This window comes from Ochotona princeps, chromosome 9 (assembly GCF_030435755.1).
Source record: "Ochotona princeps isolate mOchPri1 chromosome 9, mOchPri1.hap1, whole genome shotgun sequence".
Taxonomy (NCBI): domain Eukaryota; kingdom Metazoa; phylum Chordata; class Mammalia; order Lagomorpha; family Ochotonidae; genus Ochotona; species Ochotona princeps.
This window is the reverse complement of record NC_080840.1, coordinates 1,429,145-1,445,923: the sequence shown is the minus strand read 5'-3', so window position 1 is coordinate 1,445,923 and position 16,779 is coordinate 1,429,145. Positions and strand designations below refer to the sequence as shown.

Sequence of the window (16,779 nt, the reverse complement as noted above, 5' to 3'; positions counted from 1 at the left end):
CTTCCATCCACTGTTCACTCTCCAAATGGCCACGGAAGCCTGTAAACCGGATTAATCCAATGTCAGGAGCCAGGAGCTTCACCCAGGTCTCCCACACAGGAGCAGGGCCCAGGCACTTGGGCCGTCCTCCACTTCTTTCCCAGGCATATTAGCAGGGAGCTGGATCAAACAAAAACAGCTGGGACTCCAACCAGCACCCGTGTGCAGTGCTGATACCCAGGCAGTGTCTCAGGCAGCTGTGACAGCACGCTGGCCCATGTGGTGTTTCATAAAACACAGTATAAACTTCTTGAAGACCTCTCACATACAAAAAATACCACTGAATTATGTACTGTAGATGGGTGAACTACACAAAAGATGTTTAAAAACAACATCAACAGAACAGTGCGTGCAGCAGCTCCGTGTCCGTCAACATGGGAACAAGCAATACCAAGTGGGCTTCAAGCAAGAAGTTGTTCGGCGTGCACAAAACGTTCAGGGATAGGGAGAGAGGGGAGGTGGACCAGGCTTCCTGGCAGTGGAAGGCAGACCCAGCCTGGGATGCTGGCGGCCAGTGACAGCCCAGCCATCCCGCAGCAGGACCAGGAAACGGGGGTGAAGAAGTCATCGCGAGACAGCTTCCAGGGCTGTCCCCACCTCAGCCTCCGACTCAAAGGAAAGCAGTGTGACTGTGAGAGCCTCCTGGGATGAGTTTCCCATGTAGCTGAACAATCTCACGGCCCCAAGAAGATGCTGGGGGTTCGGATGTGACTCCTTCCTAGGGTGCGAGGCCCTCAGAACCCCACAAGGCCTCCTGTCACAGGGAAGAGATCAAGTCTGGCAAGAACTCCAGGGGCTCAGCTCTCAGCAGGCGGGCCGCACCCTGGTGGCGGAGCAGGAACTGGAATGGGAGAGCAGGGTTGAGCCACACGTTTCCAACCCCGTGCGTCCACCCTGAACGCTCTGACTTCTCTAGCCCCACGCAACGAGCTTCACTTCCACCCCTAGTCCTGAACTCCGTCTCACAGACAATCTGGCTTGGTGGAGAGTGTCAGGAACAACAATTGGTCCTTTTTCTTCCCAGCCAAAAGTGGCTTTCCCTGCGGCTCTGGGCCACGTCTGCCCAGTGCATGTACTCCACTCTCCTCCCCAAGTATGGTGGCCGCACCGAGTCATGATTTTATACCAGGCACAACTAGTCAGACAAGCCTAGACACTTCTATTGGTCAAATGCCAATACGTCCAACGTTGATCCAGTCTTCCATCAGTCTCTCCAGCCACACCCTGCCCCTATCCTGATGCAGCCAACGCCTCAGCTCTCCTAAAAAGGACATGAGAACCCCCCTAGGCGTTCCACAAACCCTTCCGCTGAGGAAAGGACCGAAACCCATGGGGTGGGCATCCAGCCTGGTCAGACGGGCTCCCTCACTTCCCTTGCAGCTTCTGCTCACTGCAGCAGCAAGGGAGCAGCTCCCTGCCGCACCCACGTGCGACTTCAGACGGTCATGCAGGCTCCTAGCTTCGGCCTGGCCCAGCGCCGACTGCTGCAGACGCTGGGGAGTGAGGCAGCAGATGGGAGACCTTCCCCGCTGGGGGGAGTTCTCCGTGTCTATGCGTGTTCTCCTTTCAAAGAAAAAGGAAAAACTGACTTCAACCCTGAAGCAGCTTCACTCCTGAGCTGAGAGGCACAGCTGGACAAAAGGACGTGGCGAGAAGCCAGAAGGAGCACAGCTACCCTCCACTCACTCGGCCACTGCGCCCAGGAGAGCAGAGGGCCCGAGCGCTCAGGCCCCCCGCCCCACGACAGCCAGCCTGGCTGCCGGTCTGGCCCGGCCTGGCCCGGCCACTGCAGCCACGTAGGGAGTGTGCAGGGTCTCCCTCTCTCTCCTCCGTCTCTCTGTTGCTTTGCCTTACAAATAATAACAATTTTTTTAAAGATTTTTTCATATTAATTACAGAAAATGTCAAGCAAGCAGATAAAATCCACCTCTAGAAACACACACAGTTTCATTCTCCAGCAGACAGACATGAAATGCAGTAGGGAACACGAATCCACAAGGAGGGGGCACAAGCCAAGGGTCACTGGCACGTGGGAATTCCACATTAAGAGACGAACATGCTGGTGCAGTCACGGACGGAGGAGGCGGCGGCATGCATGTGGCAGTCACGTGACCAAGCTGCGGGATCACTGGTACATGGGAATGGCACACTAACAGAGGAGCATGCTGTGCAGTCGCGGACGGAGGAGGTGGCATGCGCATGGCAGTCACGTGACCAAGCCGCGGGATCACTGGCACATGGGAATGGCACACTAACAGAGGAGCATGCTGTGCAGTCGCGGACGGAGGAGGTGGCATGCGCATGGCAGTCACGCCACCATGCCAGTGGAGGAATGCTCCTCTTCACAGGCAGCACACAGCAGAGGGGTTCACCCCCAAACACAGGCCAGACAGCAATCGGGCTTCTCACAGCTCTGATTTAAAAGCTACTTAAATCAGAACGTTCCCCAAAAATCACAATCCAGAAATTTCAACATTTAATTCACACCACCAGGAAACAAGGACTCGCTAGCACACAGACTGTATACCTGGGTCAATGAGAACTTCCTGTGCCCCTGGAAGAAAGAACAGATCATGGTCTTTTATTGGGAAAACCAAACTGCTGGCCCAGGAGATTGCTAAGACAACGTCTTTTCACTCACACAGTCTCAGGACTGCCAGAGCTGCCTCTGACCAGGAGGGCACTTCTGGATAATACAATGTTGCAAACTCAGAATAGAAAAAAGTCAGCAAGAAAACACAGTATCACTGTGAGCTCTGTACCGCCACGCCCCCGTCGCTCTGCCCCTTCCCAGGCCCCAGCTCCCAGCTCAGCTCAGCTTTGATCAGAAGCTCCTGTTTCCACAAACAGGCCAGTGGGCCGAGGCACGTCACTTGTGCCAATGCCGGAACCGGAGAACAGAGGAGCGTCTCTGCCACCTGCTGTCACTGTAACCTAGCTGGACACTGCGGAGGGCAAGGCCCCACCAGGAGGTCCTGGTTCCGAGAGCCACACCAATGGTTGGCAGTCAGCGGGAGGGGGTGGCCCAGTCAAGCCTTCTACATCCCAACAGCAGATTTACTCCGCCTGGCAAGCAGCTCCCTCAGGGCGGCGCTGTTGAGCAGCTAGTTTCCAGGTGAACTGTCACTGCACTCTAGAAGCTACCCTCAAACTTCAAAAAAGGTATGTTCTCCGAAGGACAACCAAACAGGTTCTCTGCCCACAGGCCTGCTGAGGAGGCTACAGCTGCTGCTGCCTTGACGTGGGGACACAGCATCCAGACCCTCGCTCTCCCACCTCCCGCAGGTGCTGGGAGTGCAGTGCCCCCCCAACCCCAGCCACAGCCATGAAGCTCGCCTCCCGGGGAGTGGTCTGCCCTGGGCCCTCACATACTGCAGAGCGCCCCTACATGCTCACTAACAGGGCATCACTCTGTGTGGCCCACGCCCCAGCTGAACCACGGGCACAGGGACCACTGTGCCATCCCCCTCCCAGCAGGTCCCCATTCCTCCTTGTGAGACACGGCCACAGGCTACGAGACCCTCCCGTGACACGGCCACTGTGTCGACTACGCCGCGCGGGTGAGGGCTGGGCGCACACCTCGGGGTCTGCATTCAGACTCGAGGTAGCTGCACTGAGTTCTGCTTCCCTCCAGCTTTGAGGCCCAGCTGGCAGGGCCTTCGCAGACAGCCTGTAGCTCTCCTCCATGAAACCAGGCTGACTGCGTTCTATTTCAGAAGACAACTTTGTCTCCCTGCTGTTCACACAGCATGGCGGAAATACACATGCCAGGGTGATGCAGCAAAAAAAAAAAAAAACCAAGGAACTGGAATGCTTTCTCAGGTACCCGGCTGTAACAGACATGGTGCTACTGTGGAGCATCAAATAAAACATAAATTTAAAGGAACCTAGGGTAAGTTTGGCATAAACAGCAAAAACCAGGACTTCAGGGAGAAACAGGTGCAACAGCGCCACCTATGGCCAAAAAGGCCTTCCCACATGGACCAAAAAAAAAAAAGACACACTGGCTACCCACTAAGAAATGATCAGTGGAGCAAGAATGCTCAGAGACCACACCATAGCAGAACACTTTTCTTTTTAATATTTATTTTATTTTCATTGGACAGTCAGATATACAGAGAGGAAGAAACAGAAAGGAAGATATCCGTCCATTGATTCACTCCCCCAGTGGCCGCAACGGCCAGAGCTGGGCCAGTTCGAAGCAAGGAGACTCCTCTGGGTCTTCCACATGGGTGCAGGGCCCCAAGGCTTTGGGCCATCCTCGACTGCTTTCCCAGGCCACAAACAGGGAGCTGGATGGAAAGTGGGGCTTCCAGGATTAGAACTGGCGCCCATATGGGATCCTGGCACATGCAAGGCAAGGACTTCAGCCACTAGGCTATGACCCGGGCCCAGGGCAGAACACTTAGCCAACTCCAATTCTGCTTCAGAGAGGACAGGCGTGTTCCATAATCAATCTGCAAACGCCAACACCCTAGCATCTGGACAGAAGTGCAGGCCCACGAGACCCATCTGAGCCCAGGGAATGCAGCAGCAGGATGCCGAGCCCAGGGGATTTGCCCCCCAGCCAGCCTCCCGCCACCATCGGCATTCTGCACCACAGCCAACACAAACTCCTGGCTACCAACCCTGGCAGCGACAAGCTCACTTCCAACAGCAGACGGCCCTAGTGCCTTGAAAAAACACCTCCCAAAGCACTGGGGACCAGGAATCATCATCCAAGCGATACACAAAAACGTCTATATATCAAGACAGCACGGCCGGGGCTGGCATCGTGGCCCAGTGAGTGAGGATATCACCCACAGCAGCCTGGTTGGCCCACTTCTTTTTTAAAGATTTATTTACTGAGGCCTGGCACAGTAGCCTAGTGGCTAAGGTCCTTGTCTTGAATGCGCTCAGGATCCCATATGGGCACTGGTTAGTTTCCTGGCAGCCCCGTTTCCATCCAGCTCCCTACCTGCGGCCTGGGAAAGCAGTCGAGGATGGCCCAAAGATTTGGGATCCTGAACCCACGTGGGAGACCCAGAGGAGGTTCCTGGTTCCTGACTTTAGATCTGCTCAGCTATGGCCATTGCGGCCATCTGGGGAGTGAACCAGTGGATGGAAGATCTTCCTCTCTGTCTCTCCTCTTCTCTATATATCTGACTTTCCAATTTAAAAAATGAATCTCTTCAAAAAATTTATTTATTTACTTAAAAGTCTTTAGTACAGAAGATAGGAAAAGACATTTCCGCTCCAAACGGCCCCACAATGCTGACCCAGCTCCACTTGTGATTCACCTCCCTGTTCACACATGGCGGAAGCAGCTGCTGATGGCCCGAGCGCTCGGACACTTGCTGCCACGTGCGAGACCCACATGGAGTGCCAGGCCCCTGGCTTCCACCGGGCGCAATACCAGCCACTGCAGCCATTTGGAAGTGAACCAGCGGCGGACATCTCTGTGCATCTGTGCCACTCTCGCCGTTACTCTGCCTTTCGAATGAATCGATCAGTCTTAATAAACAAACAAGGCCTGAGCCATTCAGCAACAGCACCTTTCAATCCTTCTGCAGAAGGGACAAGGAAAAAGAAAGAAAGAAAAAGACAGGGGACCCGTGCCAAAGCAACAACCGACTCCCTTCAACCGATACAAAGATTCAAAACAAATCAGGCTTCCTCAATCATAAAAGAGATGACCTTGTTCTCCAAAAATGTGGATCGTTCCGGCCAATTTCAGAGTGACAAAAATCTCAGTCATTTAAGGCTCTAGTAGATGGTCTGTGGCCCTGTGAGTTTACAGTCATAAAGATACTTATTCTAAACAAATATTCTGTGAGCTACCCAATCTGAAGCTAGCCAATCTGATTTCATCAAGATGTCAGGATACATTTTTGAAACACTATTCCGCACTCTAACTTACACCTGCCACCTGTTACACACAAGCATAAACCACTCTAAGTTACACCTGCTACCTGTTACACACAAGCATAAACGGAACACACGCAGAAACAGTGCCTCGCCGTTCAGTCACTGCTTCCGGGGCACACACCGGCCAAGCAGTCCACGCGCTGCTGGGGACACCTGAGTGTGTGTCAGCATGTGAATTCAAGTCCCGGTTCCACTTGGGATTCCAGCTTCCTGCTAACGGGATCCCTGATGGTCCCTGTCACCCATGTGGCAGACCTGGACCAAGCTCTGGCTTCAGTCTGACCCAGCCTGGATGTCACAGGTATTCCAGGAGGCAACTGGCTGATGTTAGATTCTCATTCGTTTGCCTCTGCATCCCCAGTGGTCCCTCTGCATAATAACTGCATCTGATGCCCACTGTGCTTGGCTGGACATCCTGCATGCATGGCTTCCCACTCCCACAGTCAAATAAGAGAAGCAAAGCCAGCCAGCTTCACAGATGAGGGGACGTTTCAGCCACATGGATGGAGGCTGTGTCCCAAGTCCCATAACGCACACGTGCGGGCTCAGTGTGACAGCTCAATGGCTAAATCCTACCCCTGGAAGTGCCGGGATCCCATACAGGTGCCTTCATACCCCAGCTGCCCCACTTCCCATCTCACTCCCTGCTTACAACCTGGGAGAGCAGTAGAGCATGGCCCAAAGCCTTGGGATTCTGCACCTGCGTGTGAGACCCAGAAGAAACTTCTGGCTCCTGACTTTGGATCAGCTCAGCTCCATCCACTGGGGAATGAACCAGCAGATGAGGGATCTTTCTGTCTCACCTTTCTCCATAAATTCAATCTGCTTTTCCAATAAAATAAATATATATCTTTTTTTTTAAATGCAGATTCATTTAGACAAAAAGAGAATAGCATAGATCTTTACTCGCACTCAAGGTTTGCTACCTTCCCTGTTCCTACCATCCCCTCAGCAGCACACTGCTTCCCTTGAGCAGCTTTGCTGCAGAGAGCCAAGTGGTGAGCCCTTGGCATGCTGGCGCTGGGATCGCGCTCAACCTGTCATTTTTACTGCTGACACCGGCCCCAGGCCCCAGCAAGGACAAGCACTGCACACAGAGCCACTGGGGGCACGTGAGCAGGACTGCCGTCAACAGTCCACAAAGGAGAAATGCCTGTGTACCAAAGCGCAGGTCCGTGTCACAGCCACACACCTCACGGCAATAACACGTGCAACGCACCTCAAGCCAGGCTCCGTCTGTTCATTGTGGACCTACAGGTTCCTAGGGTGAGTACTCAGAATGAAGGGCAACGGTCCCTGCCTCTAAATACCAACAGACAAAGCAAGATGGGGGAGGAGAGAGAAGGAAGAGGCGAGCAGGGGAGGGAACCAGAGCAAAAAGAGGCAGGGAGGACAGAACTGGGGTTTTTAAATAAAATACTTGAATCTAAGGAGAGCAGTAACGCCCCTTTCCAAGAAGAAATCTGCTATGAAACTGTAAGTTGGAGCTGGGGCAGTCCTGAATCCCCGCCCCCCAGCCGACCTGGAGTAACACAGGGCAAGAGGGCTGCTGCCCCCGTCTCCCGGTCCACCCTGGCCAGGGCCCGGGGCGGGGGCTGCTGCGGGGCCAAGCTCTACCCTCACAGCAAGCCCTGGGGCAGGGACTCCAGCCAAGAGGGGAACTCTGCAGTCAACTGCCAGGAAGGCGCCTCTGTGGCAGGCTTGTCCTCACACGGGCGAGGCTGCCTTGGGAACTAAGCACGAGATGCCCCTGCTCAGGGGATGGGGCGCCATCACCTGGATTCCCCACACAGCTCTACCTGGAGCACCCCAGGCCCTGCCCGGCCACCACGTGGCCATGAGGCTCCCTGCTCGGCCGGCGATGTGGGAAAGGCAAAACTCCAGGAAGAAACACGGGTGCTCCACCCTGTGTGCGGGAACGGCCTTGCTTCCTTCTTTACCAGGGGAGGGAGGACTACTTCATGGACCCTCTGTGGGCAGCCCGGCCCACCTTGATCTTGGTGACCTTGCTACCAGAGCAGTCTGTGCTGGGTCCATTGGAAGGCAAGAGAGGGTGCTCAGGTTCAAGGTTACAGAGCATCGATGAGGGCCACCCTTCACTGATGAGGCAGACATGAACAGATCAACCCTAACGCCATCAGAGAACTTCATCAGGCCCGGCCCCTGCCCCAAACTAGCTACAGGAACAGACCTCTGGGACAAGCTTTCTCCCAAGGTACAGAAATGACAGAGCAGGCCCCAACACAACACCCCCATCCCACCCCACCCCATCCTCTCAGCCTTAGAACCCAACAACACCCCCACCCCACCCCACCCCACCCTCTCAGCCTCGGAACCATCCCTGTAACCCACTAAAGGTGCTCAGAGTTGGACAAAAGCACTTGAGGACAGGGCAGAAATGCCTCCTGAGCAGCCAGGCTCACTCGGGGGAGGGGGCTAGGGGTGCTTCGTGCCAAGCCCAACCGGGGCAGGGGGGGCTCACCTGGCCGGTGTCTGTTGGCTGCTTCTGCCGAGAGGGAGCTGCTGGGGAGCCTGCGGGCTCCACTCTTCCCGCCGGTGCCGCCAGGATAGTGAGAGATGACAGAAGCCGAGCACAGGCCTTCCAGCGCAGCTGGTGCAGAAAGAGACAGCAGTTAGCCAAGCAGGACTTCAACAGGCACCAAGGCCCACCTTCACACAGAGTCCAAGCTGGCAGCGTCTGATGGCCAGTAGGTGGTCCCTGCATGTCCTTCTCAGGCCCACGTCACTCCAAGACCCACTCAAGGTGGCACAGAGGGAGGGATTCCCACATGCAAATGCACGCCCTGGGGCAAGGGCGGTACCAGCCAAGGCTGCGTTGGAGCCATTGTGTGCCGCCCCACCGGCCTCCAGGAGCCCAGCAGCCTCCAGGAAACTGCACTGCCAGGAGGGGCCCAGCCCCTCACAGTCCACTTATGGACTTTCTGCCTCTATGGGCTTTACCCGCGGTGGAGATGCCACATAAATGGGGTTGCAGGGCAGGTAGCCACTGTGCCAGGCTTCTCGCTCAGCCCCAGGCTGGAGAGGTGTCTGTAGGCCATGGCAGCCAGGCTGTGGCTGGGACTGCATCTCCCTCCACACAGGGACATGCCGCACCTGCTTGCATGCACTGCTGTGTCCCCCGCCCCGTCTCGGTGTGAGGCTGCTCTCACCTCCCAGCCACAGGAAGTCGTTGACGGAGCGCAGCAGCTCCACGGCCATGTGGTAGTGCACCAGCGAGTCCTGCAGCATCCCAGCCTGGAGGCACAAGTCGCCCACGTGCTTCCGCATGCGGCCCTGGCACCGCTTCTTGTAATGTCTGCAAGACAGGACAGGAGGGGCACGGGTGAGTCACTGTCACCGCACAGGCTGGGTGCCACCTCACTCTCAGATAGTCGCCCCACCACTGAAGGCCGGAGGGCGGGGAAGCAGCTCCCCAAAGGGTCAAGCAGACCCTCTGGGGTCCCCCCCCGAGATTGTGCAGGAGTTGGGTTTTCCTTCTCAGACTGGCATCACAGCAAGCCTATTATTAGGAGCCGAGCAGCTGGCGCTAACAAGACTTCCACCCTCACGGTTCCGTGGCCGCTGCTCTGGGGTCCCCCCACATACACACACGGCAATGCGCTCCCCAGGCCCGGCTCCAGCAGCCCCCTTGGCAAGGCCACCCTGCCAGCCCCAGCATCTGCCCGACGACTCTTACCCTCAGAACCCTCACAGGGCCCTCCAGCTCTGGGCAGACATCCCCCTGGACCCTGACTGCGCTCTGGGCCGGGCCCCTAGTAACGACTCGTCTATGACCCGCAGGGCATCCGAGAACAGCAGAGGATACAGGGAAAGTCAAACCCCAGGGCCAGGGCCCGGAATTTTCCCTGACGCATCCTGTGCTCTGGACTGATGGCACAGCACACACTACATGGAGGGGCTCCCTGGGCTCCTGGGGCACCCACTTATCCTGGGGAAGAGCAGAGACCCCCAAGCTTGGCTAGGCCCCCCTCACCAGAGCGAGACTACCTGCTCTCAAGGCACGGAGACCACCAGCACTGTCCTGACCCAAGGACTGACCAGCAGATGACAGCAGCCTGAGGGACCTGCCCTGGCACCTCTAGACCCGTGGGTGTAGAAACATACAGCCAGCATCGCCCACACAGCCAGGCACTCTCTGAAGTCCAAGTCCCAGCAGGGGTTGGGGGTACCACACCAGCATCCCGCATCCCGCATTACAAAGCTGGTTTGAGCCCCAGCTCCTCCACTTCCAACCTCATTCCTTGTTAATGGACTGGGAAAGCAGCAGAGACTAGCCCATGTCCCTGGGCTCCTGAACCCACACAAGAGATCCAGAAAGAGCCCCAGGTTCCTGGCTTCAGACCAGCCCCGCTCCAGCCAGTTTGACCATCTGGGGAGTGAATCAGTGGATGGAAATAAGTAAACCTCCAACAATAGCAGCAACAACAACAAAAGACTGGGTTAGAGGGAGTGGCCTTAAGGACCAGTCAGAAATCCACAGGAACCTGGTACGAAGCCCTGACTCACAGTGGTCTAAGACACTCTGCAGCAAAGCCACAGGCTGGCCCTGCCAGTCTCCTCAGCCATGTGAAGTGTTCCCTTCCGGAAGCCACATGAACACACCCTGCCTTGAAGGTGGCGTCCACACTGCCCTCCCACTCGCACTAACTCATACACAGGGGACTTCTACACTCTGCATAGATCATGGACAACAAGTGCTTGACCTCCTAGCCCAGAGCTGATTGCTGTGCGAAGACTGGCACACATTCATACCCAGGACAAGGCAGGCCTGCTCACAGTCTGGAGGGGCTGGCACTGTGGAGTAGCAGGTAGAGCCACTGCCAACAGTGCCAGCAATCCATGTGCGCTCCCAGGAACACAGTGGAGGATGCCCCCAAGCTTTGGTCCCTGCCACCCACATGGCACACCCAAGCTGTCAGCTCTCCCCTGGCCCGCCCTGGCCATGTTGGTCACCTGGGGAGTGAACCAGCAGACGGATAGCTCTCTCTCACTCTCTGCAACTGTACCTTTCAAATAAATAAATTTAAAAAAAAAATTTTAAGGAAGATAGTACAAAAAAAAAAAAACTGGAATAGTTGCTACACAATTTCAGATGTTCATGGATCCTGCAGCTGCCTTAAGAAAGCCCTGAAGACCCTAGCAAGGGATGCCTCCACCTCATGCTGCCTCCAGCCAAAGTGGCCGGGGCCACCAAGTGGCTCGAGCTGCCTTCTGCTTGGACACTGCCTGAATACCAGGGCAGGCCGAACAGCCCGTGAGAGGCCGCCCCAGGCACTCCGGGGAGCTCACCCAAAGGCCCCGAGAGCGCTGAAGGACATCACAGTCAGCAAGCAGGGAGGACACGCCTGTGCAGACCCCCACGCCTGCATCTGGACCCTGCTCCACCCTCCCCCACAGCTCTGGGAGCCCTGCCCCTCCTCACACCTTCCGCTCCCACAGGGACCACCCACCTCTGGTCCCCCACACTGGTTAGTGCTGCCCAGCCCCAGCGGCCTCTGGAAATGCACTGCGCCCTTCAGTGTTGGCCACAGCCCTGGTCCCAGCACCTTCAGGACAAGCGGAAATCGCTCCAAACACTCCATGCCCCACACAGCGGCATCCAGACCGCGGCCGCTGCCCACCTCTTGGTCACGACGGGTACTGCCTAGTTCTCCCTCCTTGGAGCCCCAGGTCATCGCGTGCACGATCCAGGACAGCCCCCGGTGTGTCCACCCCCAGCCGCAGTCCCTCTAACAAGCCGCCAGCTTCCCCACCACATATCCCCAGTTCAGGCTGGAACCTGAGCTCAGTGCTGATTTCCCTCACTCTCACTAGTGCATCCCAGCAATCTGTCTCTAGAACAGCTCTCACCTGGGTCCCCACCACAACCAATGGGCACCCAGCGGGCACAAGCTGAGGCTCCCAGGGACCCAGCACTGCAGCCAGCAGGCACGAGCTGAGGCTCCCGTGGGGGGCACAGCACTGTCGGCCTCTCCCACCCAAGTCACCTGGGAAAGACACGTGTCTCATACTTGAGTTCCCAAGGACAGCCAGGACGGGAGGAGGACACAGCGTGCCATCCAGGAGGGCTCCTGGTACAGCCTGAAGGGCAAGCCTATGGGGGCAAGGAGCTGAGGAAAGCCCGGCTAGGCTGCACCCCCCACCCTGGGACCCCAGTAGCAGGGTCTCCACCCTGTTCACAGCTCGAGGAAACGAACCCTTATGTCTGTCCACTCTCCCTGAATGTGAGATCCCTCAGAAGGTCCTGCCTCCCTCAGCTGAGCCCCAGTGACTGAGGAACAGGCTCCCGCCAACGGCACAAAGCTCTCACTTGTGGGATGAAGACTCTGGAGTGGGGGACCCCGTGAGGTCACTGGAAGACCATCCTGCGGTTCTCAGAGGGTCGTCATACTCATGAGGGACACCAACCTTACCCAAGGCAGCACGGCTCTCCTGCACCTAGCGCACCTGGCTAGCCCTCAGTGCCGGCTGGCTGGGACAGTGAGGACACCAGCGGCTCACGGCAGAGGCCCCAGGATCCAGGAGAGCCAAGCGGAATCACCTCGCAGGGGAAAACCGACCTCCTCAGTGCCCTCGGCAAACAGCCCTAGCCATCACGGGGTGGGCAAAAGGCTGCGGTGGACTCTGGCACAGCCTCTCCCCGCACACCAAGACCGAGGAGGAGGAGCAGGTGCATGCTCACGGTGACAGCGACAGGGAGGACAGGCAGTGCTGCCCCCACCCCCGGCACACACCCGGGCCAGGCACACAGCATGGTCACGCACGGCCAAGACTGGCATGCCCATGAGGGACGCTCAGAAGCGCTGGCTCAAGCAAGGGGGGCTGCAGCTGCAGGCTCTGCCAGCGGGAGCAGGGAGTCCCCAGTGAAGGCTCGAGGTCACCAAGGCCCACCCCCCACCCCTCAGCAGGTCAGTTACCAGGACCAAACACCCAACGGGTTAGGAGCACAGAAAGCAGAGGAACGGGACCCCAGGGGAGCCCCAGGTGGCACCCGGATCTGGGAGCAGTCAGTGTGTTCTGAAGCAAGTACTACGAGGAGGCAGCCCCGGGCAGTCTAGCTAAGTTCAGGGCAATCCGTTCCCAGCCTACCTTGTCAGACCCAACAACACACTCACAGGGCGGTAACGGGAGAAGAAGAAACAAAACAAAATGGAAAAGAAAAGAAAGAGGAACAATTGGAGATTAGAAACACACCAGGACAAAAGTGACTTTCGCAGGTGCACACCAGGCAGACGAACTAGCTACAGGCTCAAGCTGAGGGGGTGGAGGGGCTGCTCTCAGCGTCACTCAGGCCCCCATGGCGGCCAGGCAGGGGGCAGCACAGGGTTGAGAGGAAGGCAGGGCAGCTCGAAGTGCCACAGCAGAACAGTCTGGCACCTGCAAGGCCCGCTGGAACACCTGCCTGGCACTGTCTCAGCTCCCCAGCCCACACAGCTTTGAGAAGCAGGGCCAGGCTGCTCCCCACCCCCTGCAGGCAGGCCCAGAGCTCCTTCATAGGAGGGGTGGCCCCTGCATGTCCACACGTGGCCTCCCGGCCCCATGGAGGTTACAGCGGATGTCCCGGGCTCTGCAGCCTGAACAGAGGCTCAGCACCTACGGGCTTTCAAACCCACCTGAGGCTGGGCCACACTGAGCGATCATGTGGACCCCAGGACTGGGGGACACTCTGCCTTTCCCCAGCCTTAAGCCAACACCAGCACTCAGATGGGGTGGGTGTGATGCCAATGCACCCTCACCTGCCTGTTACTCAGAATGAACGGGCGGGCGCATGTCCAGCCAGGGAGGGGCACCGTGCCCGAGGCCACTGAGCCAGCAACACAGCTGCACTGGCAACAGGGGACCAAGTGCTCCCGGCAGCCACCACGGCAGCGAGTGAAGGAGGAGGCCGTCAGGCTGACATCACAGCAAGTGGCCACTGCCCTTGTCCAGCTCCTTGCAGCACAAACATGGCATGTGGGGAACACAGACACACGTCTAAGAGGCCACTCCAGAAAATTCATGGAAAAACGTGGACTAAAAACAACAACAACAAAAGCACACAGATTCCACAAGTTCTTGCACCAAAATAAACTCATGGTTCAATCACTTGCTTCCAAGAAGGTTTGAGGACACAGGGGTGTCCCTAGGCGATCTTGGGCAGCGGTCTGACACGCTGACCCTGGTCTTGGCTGGCCAGTGAGGCTGACACGGGCAGAGTGCCCTGCGTGGCCCACGTGGCCCACATGCCACAGCAGAGCCTGGAAGCCACCCAACAGGAACAGGTGCATGCCAGGTGCATAAGGTCACGTCTCCAGCCGCCGCATGGAAACCACGGCCAGGCAGCTGAAGTTGATGTTACCCTAATATACACAAAATGCTAACGAGCGCATGTCCAGCCAGGGTGTGACCAGCTCCCTTCTTTTCTCCGTCATGTCACACAGCAGAGTGTGACCAAAGACACATCTCAACTCAGTCTAGCTCCTGGACTGCTAAGGCCACAGCCTTTGCAGCTAAGCAGCCAGCTGAGACACCCACCTCCCACTCCAGGTGCCCGAGTTCGAGCCCCGGCTCCTGAGTCTAGCTGCCTGCTAACACTGACCCTGGCGGACTCCGTGATGGTGGCCCCAGTCACTGGGTTCCTGGAGACTCCGATGGGGCTTCTGGCTCCCAACTTCAGCTCTGGCCATTGCCTGTCATCTGGGGAGCCAACGAGCAGGCGGTCACAGTAGAGCAGCCCCAGGGAGTCCCTTGGGGCAGTAGATGCCCTCTACCATGGGCCGCCCGTTTCTACTGCAGTGTGAGCCAGCAGACACCCGTCTACTCTCAGCTGCCACCTGCCTGCCCCTTCTGACGTCAGGAAGCTGCCCCCACGGGCAGCCAGGGGGGTCAAAGGGGAGGAGGTAACACTTACCTGCTGTCTGTGTCGAGCCCCACAAAGTCCTTCTTCTCAAACGGGACACAGAGAAGGGGGATCTTGTCCCCAGACTTGTCGGTGGCCCTGTCCAGGCGCTTGGACTCGAGAACAATGAAGAGGGACTCAATGAAGTCCTCCGTGTGCTTCTCCACACCCTCGCAAGCCTCGTAGCTGGGGTAGAAGGCCACGTCGGGCCGCGGCTGCTCCACTGCCTCGCCCTGCAACCCGAAGACAAACAAGCGCGAGTCGTACAGCGTGGCACCGTACAGCTCCTTCTGCACGTGGAACTTCTCGAAAGTCTGTGGCCAGTCCTTGGCCGCCAAGCAGTCGGTGACAGTGATGAGGCCCACGACCTTGCGGTGCGTCTGGAAGTCACCCCATTCATTGTTCTCAGGCGGGTAGTGGTGCCGGTAGCGGATGTAGAGCACACGCTGCGAGTCCCGCACGCTGACCTGGCTCACGGACGAGATCCTGCGGTATATCCTGAAGAAGTTCTCCTCTGACACGATGCCCACGGGCTGCACCACCACCAGCAGCGTCTGGTGGTCCTCGGCACACTGCATGTAGTCAGGGATGCTCATGGTGAAGCCCACGCCAGAGGAGAGGGGCGAGCCGGAGGGGTACACTTTGGGCCACTAGGAGTCCACGCTGGGACGCGGGAATTCCAGCTTAACGGCCTGCAAGAGCAAGGCGGGCAGAGAAACCAGGGCCCTTAGGAAGCGGCGTCCAGCTTTCACAGCTCCCCCATCCCATCCCCTGTCCTCCACCCCCAGCTGCTGCTAGGCCTGCCCCCGGACAGGAGGCTGCTACTGGGCTGCCCCAACACCTCAACCAGGCACCAGCTCAGAGCCAGCACAAGGGCAGCATGAGGGGGCTGGCCCCGTAGCCATTGTGACTTCAAATATGAAAGCAGCTTACATGGAATTGACAGTTAAACTTGAAAACTTCTTGGAATACCAAGGAAAACTCTGGGTTTCCTGTGAGATTCCCCAATTGCATCGTGGGCTACTTTGCGCCACCAGGCACTGGGGCACAACCACCCCAGATCTGATCTACTGTCAACACACCCAGGATTCACTCAAGTCCACCTGAGTGAAGTTTCAAGTGGCCAGAATCCCTCGCCTTCCCTGGCCCATCACGGGCATCTTGTTTATTTGCCACTGAGGTGGCGGGAGCTATCATGGCTAACTCTGAGGGTCAGCTCTGAGACACAGCAAGCGTCTGCAGGACCAGCTCAGAGCTGGCTACAGGTGGCCGCACAGGTGAGGAGGTCCAGCTGGGAGATTAGCCCACGCACTCCCCAGGCCTGGTGGCCTTCTCTTCCTGGGGAGAGCCTGGCACATGGACAGCAGGAGCTGGAAACCGCCCCGCAGAAGTAAGCTGGGAGCCAACACCAACACCCACGGGCACGAGACGGACCAGAGCCACTGCGATCACGTGACAGTGCGTGGACTTCAGCCGTGAGCAGACTGCGGCCACACTCAAAAACCAACCAGGTTGGCATGAAACACGCTGCAGGCGCAACACACTGCGACAGCAGACAGCAGCAGCACTGCTCAGGGACTTACTTATGTTTATTTGAAAGGCAGATTTACAGAGAGAACAGGAGACACAAAGATCCTCTATCTGCTGGTTCAGACCTCAAATGGCTGCAGTGGCAGGAGTTGGGCCAGTCCAAAGTCAGGAGCTTCCCCTGGGTCTCCCACATGGATGCAAGGGCCCAAAGTCTTATGCCATCTTCAATTGCTTTCCCAGGCACATTAGCATGGAGTTGGATCAGAAGTGGAGCAGCTGGGCCTCAAACCTGTGCCCCTGTGGTCTGCCATCCCCACAGGTGGAGGCTTAATCCACAACACTGTGTCCCATCTTAGTATCTGCACTGAACCTACTGGGGACACTTTCCACCGTTGGGATTACCT

At 57.4% G+C, this 16,779-nt stretch overlaps 1 protein-coding gene across 2 annotated transcripts in view; it reads right to left on the bottom strand.

Annotated features, from left to right (window-relative positions):
• Positions 1-15,531, bottom strand: part of TRAPPC9 (trafficking protein particle complex subunit 9) — a 358,840-nt gene extending 343,309 nt beyond the window's left edge. Inside the window, exons 1-4 of one of the 2 annotated variants that reach the window (XM_058668446.1) lie at positions 14,858-15,531; positions 9,117-9,262; positions 8,429-8,557; positions 2,567-2,593 (exon numbers count right to left, since the gene is read on the bottom strand). In XM_058668446.1, coding sequence (XP_058524429.1) covers positions 2,567-2,593; positions 8,429-8,557; positions 9,117-9,262; positions 14,858-15,441 — 886 coding nt within the window. In that variant the 5' untranslated portion in view covers positions 15,442-15,531. The remainder of the gene's footprint in view (positions 1-2,566; positions 2,594-8,428; positions 8,558-9,116; positions 9,263-14,857) is intronic. The other variant, XM_058668447.1, reaches the window with a different exon arrangement.
• Between the last annotated feature and the right edge of the window lie 1,248 nt (positions 15,532-16,779).